The sequence below is a fragment of the Zingiber officinale genome, chromosome 1B (genome assembly GCF_018446385.1).
Source record: "Zingiber officinale cultivar Zhangliang chromosome 1B, Zo_v1.1, whole genome shotgun sequence".
Classification (NCBI taxonomy): domain Eukaryota; kingdom Viridiplantae; phylum Streptophyta; class Magnoliopsida; order Zingiberales; family Zingiberaceae; genus Zingiber; species Zingiber officinale.
In genome coordinates this window covers 118,086,697-118,091,500 of record NC_055986.1, presented here as the reverse complement: position 1 = coordinate 118,091,500, position 4,804 = coordinate 118,086,697, and the positions used below count along the sequence as shown (strand labels likewise).

At 37.1% G+C, this 4,804-nt stretch overlaps 1 protein-coding gene across 1 annotated transcript; it reads left to right on the top strand.

Moving 5' to 3' along the window:
• The first annotated feature begins 240 nt into the window (after nt 1-240).
• On the top strand, nt 241-3,700 carry LOC121975345 (malate dehydrogenase, glyoxysomal). Its single transcript, XM_042526945.1, has 9 exons — nt 241-401; nt 734-949; nt 1,157-1,471; nt 1,718-1,807; nt 1,896-1,979; nt 2,602-2,637; nt 2,726-2,815; nt 2,904-2,998; nt 3,399-3,700. The coding sequence occupies exons 1-9, from the start codon at nt 327-329 to the stop codon at nt 3,469-3,471; spliced, it is 1,074 nt and encodes a 357-aa protein (XP_042382879.1). The 5' UTR covers nt 241-326; the 3' UTR covers nt 3,472-3,700.
• Nucleotides 3,701-4,804: the final 1,104 nt, after the last annotated feature.

Sequence of the window (4,804 nt, the reverse complement as noted above, 5' to 3'; positions counted from 1 at the left end):
TTTAATTTAAATTTCTACATACTCCGTAGTAAATTGTCGTTTAAACAAAGAAAGCTAATCTGATATTCATGTTAGAGCATGTTTTAATTTTTGCCCAATATATTTTTCGTTATTTATGTCGAATATTTATTCACGATAGACAGCTCATCAGTTTGCAAACGTCTTTTCGTACACGTCTCTTGCAGCCTTTTCTGTTCCTCTCCATCTTTCCGTATTTTATTATTTATTATTTTCTTTTATTTGTTATTTATTGACTCATTATTTATCGGGCAGCCTCAACCGGTGGAGTAATTTTATAGCCCGATTTACGCAATCGAAGAGTAAGGATGCAGCCTAGCTCCGATGATGCTTCCCGACGCATTGCTAGGATCAGTTCTCATCTCCGCCCTCCCGCTTCTCAGGTCCCTCTTCGTCATCGCTCTTAATTCAAACTTGGAAACCTGTTTTTTTTGTCCTTCTATGAAGATTGATTTTGAATTCACAACGAACCTTTTTTTTTTTTTTTTTTGGCACTAATTCCACTTGACGGCAACATGGTGCTCTTACTTGGAAAAATGGAATCTTGGAAATGAGAACCACTCCTCTTCGTTCCTCCCTGGGAAAATTTTGTTGACTTATCTTCGTCAGCTTCAATTTAGGGTTTTATAATATCAATTGATTTGATTGGAAGGCGATGGTTTTGCTATGACAAGGAGGGTGTTGGTCTAATAAGTCATCGTTTGTGTGCTTGAAGACGGAGGAGACGTCCTTGCTGAGGCGTGCGAATTGCCGGTCCAAGGGAGGAGCCCATGGATTCAAGGTGGCGATACTGGGAGCTGCTGGAGGTATTGGGCAGCCGCTTGCTATGCTGATGAAAATGAATCCTTTGGTCTCGGTTCTACACCTTTACGATGTTGTCAATTCTCCCGGTGTCACTGCAGATATCAGCCACATGAACACCGGCGCTGTGGTAATTGTCACTTCTCTTGCCTTGTCTCATATTTTTCTTATGGCGCACTAGCTCATTAAAATAGACGAATACATCTAATTTTTTTGATGCTATTGATCAATTTTTTTATGTCTTGTTTCTCTTAAATTAAACGGTAGTGCAGTGACACAATGCTATTATTTTTTAAGGAACTGGATACCATTATAATTCTGATTTGGAAGTCTCCAGGTCCGGGGTTTTCTTGGTCAATCTCAATTAGAGAATGCACTTACAGGAATGGATCTTGTAATAATTCCTGCTGGAGTTCCTAGGAAGCCAGGAATGACTAGGGATGATTTGTTTAATATCAATGCTGGGATTGTCAAGACCCTGTGTGAGGGAGTGTCTAAATGCTGTCCCATGGCTATAGTTAACTTGATAAGCAATCCAGTGAACTCCACTGTTCCCATCGCAGCTGAAGTGTTTAAGAAAGCTGGTACTTACAATCCCAAGCGTCTTTTGGGGGTGACAACACTTGACGTTGTGAGAGCCAATACTTTTGTGGTACGTATCAAACTTTATTATGTTAATTTTCTCATTTGATATCTTACATCAACATTATATATTAGTTCCAGATGTGTCACACTCTTCATGTTGTTGGCACATATGGGTATCTTCCTCCCTTTCAGTTTCATGTTGATAAGGGCTGGAATTTCTATATGATTATAGTTTCAACTTTCTACCCAGGATATCCACTGTACTAGTTAGCTTTATACACTTAGTCTCTTATTGCTTATAGCATGCTTACAGGCTGAAGTCTTAGGGGTTGATCCCAGGGATGTTAATGTTCCTGTGATTGGTGGTCATGCTGGAATTACCATATTACCTCTTTTATCGCAGGTGGGCTGGTTAATTTTGATCTTAAGTTTCTTTTATGCCTTCCACAACTTTTTCTCAGTGATTTGTCCTTTGCTATTTCCTTGTATAGGTCAATCCTTCATATTCTTTTACACAAGAGGAAATTAGTTATCTGACTGATCGCATACAGAATGGCGGAACAGAAGTTGTTGAGGTAAAATAATATAATATAGTAATATACAATATTTTCTGCTCTTGTTTTTTTTCCAATAAAGGTTTATTCAAGTTTGAAACTGTAGTCTCAATACTACAATGAGCTGCTGCAAAGTTATAGTTTATATTTATTAAGTTTTCTGCAAGTTTGATATATTTCTGTTGATTAATAAATGATAACTAGAGGATACCATCCTGTTGGGAAAGGCGGAACATAAAGTATGTGTTAGGGATGAAAATGATTAATGGCCTTTGGTTCACATCTTGATTTAATTGATCACTAAATCTGAAACTTTATGCATAATGATGCCTCTGTCACCCTTTTTTACTTGAAGAAATTAAATCTTCACAAGGAATAACTTCCCAAGGAGATCTGACTCTAGAAATCCTACTGGAGCCATGCCTACTTAATTGTGTTAAACTGTTGGATTTCTTGTCTCTAGAAGCTTAAAATCGGGCAGCAAATTGAACAATTCATATACAGATTTCATTCGTCTCATTTAGGAGATGAATATGTTTTCGGGACATAAAAAAGATGGCTTGGATGTTAGAGTATTTAATCTGACTCAGATTTGTCAATTGTTTTAATGCACTCTAATTTGTGCATTCTACCTGTAATGCAGGCAAAAGCTGGCGCAGGCTCTGCTACATTGTCAATGGTTGGACTCCATGCCTTTCATTAAAATGTGTTTTTGTTAAGTTCCTTGCTTGTATATTAGAGTGGATAGACAAAAACACACTTTGCAGGCATACGCAGCTGCTAAATTTGCCGATGCTTGTTTGAGGGGGTTACGAGGTGATGCGAACATATTGGAATGTTCATTTGTGGCTTGTCAGGTCTCTCCCTTCTGATTCTATTCTACACTCCATACATTTTCAATGTCTTTGAGGATCTGAATTTTGTGTGTTAATTTCCTATGTATAGGTTACAGAACTACCTTTCTTTGCATCAAATGTTCGATTAGGTCGTAGTGGAGTGGAGGAGGTTCTTCCTCTTGGACCGTTGAATGAATTTGAAAGGTCTGTATCTTTGTTCCAGAATCTTCATTTTGCTGTTGTGCAACAGCATTTACTTTATGATTATTCACATTGCGCTCACAGTCACAATTAGTTCTTTAGAGATCAATCTATCAATTATTTCTTTGTTTGTTAGGTGATGTTAATAGATTTTGCTGCTTTGTTTGTTGATAAGTATAAGAGATTGATCCACTGATGAAGCAGAGATAAAAAAACACATCACTTGCTGAATCATGTTTTCTGAGAGGTTATGCTTGATGAATTAGTCCATTTGCAGATATAATGTGGATCTCGTGGAACTATTTGATGTTGATATATGCATAGGTTTCGTGAAGAGGATATATACATAGATTATGCACTTTAAACCATATCAGACATTGATTAGGGATCCTTGTTGTCACAGGGCTGGCTTGGAGAAGGCTAAGAAAGAGTTGGCAATAAGCATTCAGAAGGGAGTCTCATTCATTAACAAGTGATGGGACGGTACTTTTGAGCTGCTCCACAATTGAGCTCATAACAACGTTAATATTGGTAAACTTGTTACAGGTTTCATGGTCAGAGAAAGGTTTACAATACGGATTTCTCATGAAATCATCTGATATTGTGGAAATGGACTATGGAAAAAATAAGCCAACTTTGTTAAGTTACAAAACAGTGGAAGTTGTCTGATTTTCTAAGGGAATTTTCTCAAGTTCTTGTTTTTTATACACTTTTTACTTACTTTAAGATTCTGAAATTCTACATGCAAATATTTGATGGAAGTTTCTAAATGACTTTAGATACTATGAACCCAAAAGAACATTGCACCAGTGCTCATTCACATCAAGATTCAATATGGAAGCGCACTAATCTAACCTTGCATTGTCAACTAGATTCCATTTTTTAAGCTTATTTTGCACAAACAGACCAAGGGATTTAGTTCATACTAAGCGGCTTGCATTCTCAAGTTTGTTAGTTTGGTCTAGCACTATGGTACCAGTAGGTTCAGAAATGGCTTGAAAAAGAATCATAATTCTGGATAAATCTCAAATGGTATCTTTTGCTCAGTATTAGTATTTTGTGGGTTTTCTCACATCAAATGGAACTTGTGGTTGGGATTATGTTGTTCATAAATTCTTCAGTCTACCAATGTTCTTTCATTTCCTATAATTTTATTTTACCCTTTATCCCAGAGATTATCTAGGGGGACTGCATTATCATATCTCAAAATTATGGCCGCCTTTTACATTTTATTGATCTGGAAGACTCGTGCACTTTAGCAGTCTGTTTCAAATTGACATAACTTTCCTATGAGTTGGCATAAAAATGACTGAGGCTGAGAATCCATCAAGGACCACCTTTGTTGCAGAAATGATTAGTCTTTTCACATGCCTTTTTTTCTTTTTTTTTTTGCTTGGTTATTACCACCTTGTTTCGTAAGCATTAATGCCGATTTAGCTCTTCTATTATTGGTGATGTGCCCACAGTGAGAATCTTGTATATATACCCCTTCAGATCACCATTATGATGTAATTATACTTGACGGGTTGATCAAATTATTTACAGTAGTTCAGTGCTGTAAATCCAGGCTGACCTAGAACCAAGAATGCACTACGGAGTTAGAGTAGATCTCGATAGCTTTCTCAATCCTACTCTCCCCTGCTTTAGAGGGCATAACTAGGCAGGAAATATAACTTTGATAGTACCAATACTAATTCATACAAATGTTGCCTGTTAGTGGGACAGAGAAGTTGACATTCACATGGCCTTTTGCTGTTGTCGTTGATAACACTCCATATTGAAATCTGATGAGAACTTGCGGTCCAAACT

Excerpts from the sequence above, each read along its gene's own strand:
- LOC121975345 (XM_042526945.1), top strand. The coding sequence starts at position 327 with ATGCAGCCTAGCTCCGATGATGCTTCCCGACGCATTGCTAGGATCAGT. Across the intron at positions 950-1,156 it reads ACATGAACACCGGCGCTGTG|GTCCGGGGTTTTCTTGGTCA; the intron begins GTAATTGTCACT and ends GGAAGTCTCCAG. Across the intron at positions 2,816-2,903 it reads GTTCATTTGTGGCTTGTCAG|GTTACAGAACTACCTTTCTT; the intron begins GTCTCTCCCTTC and ends TCCTATGTATAG.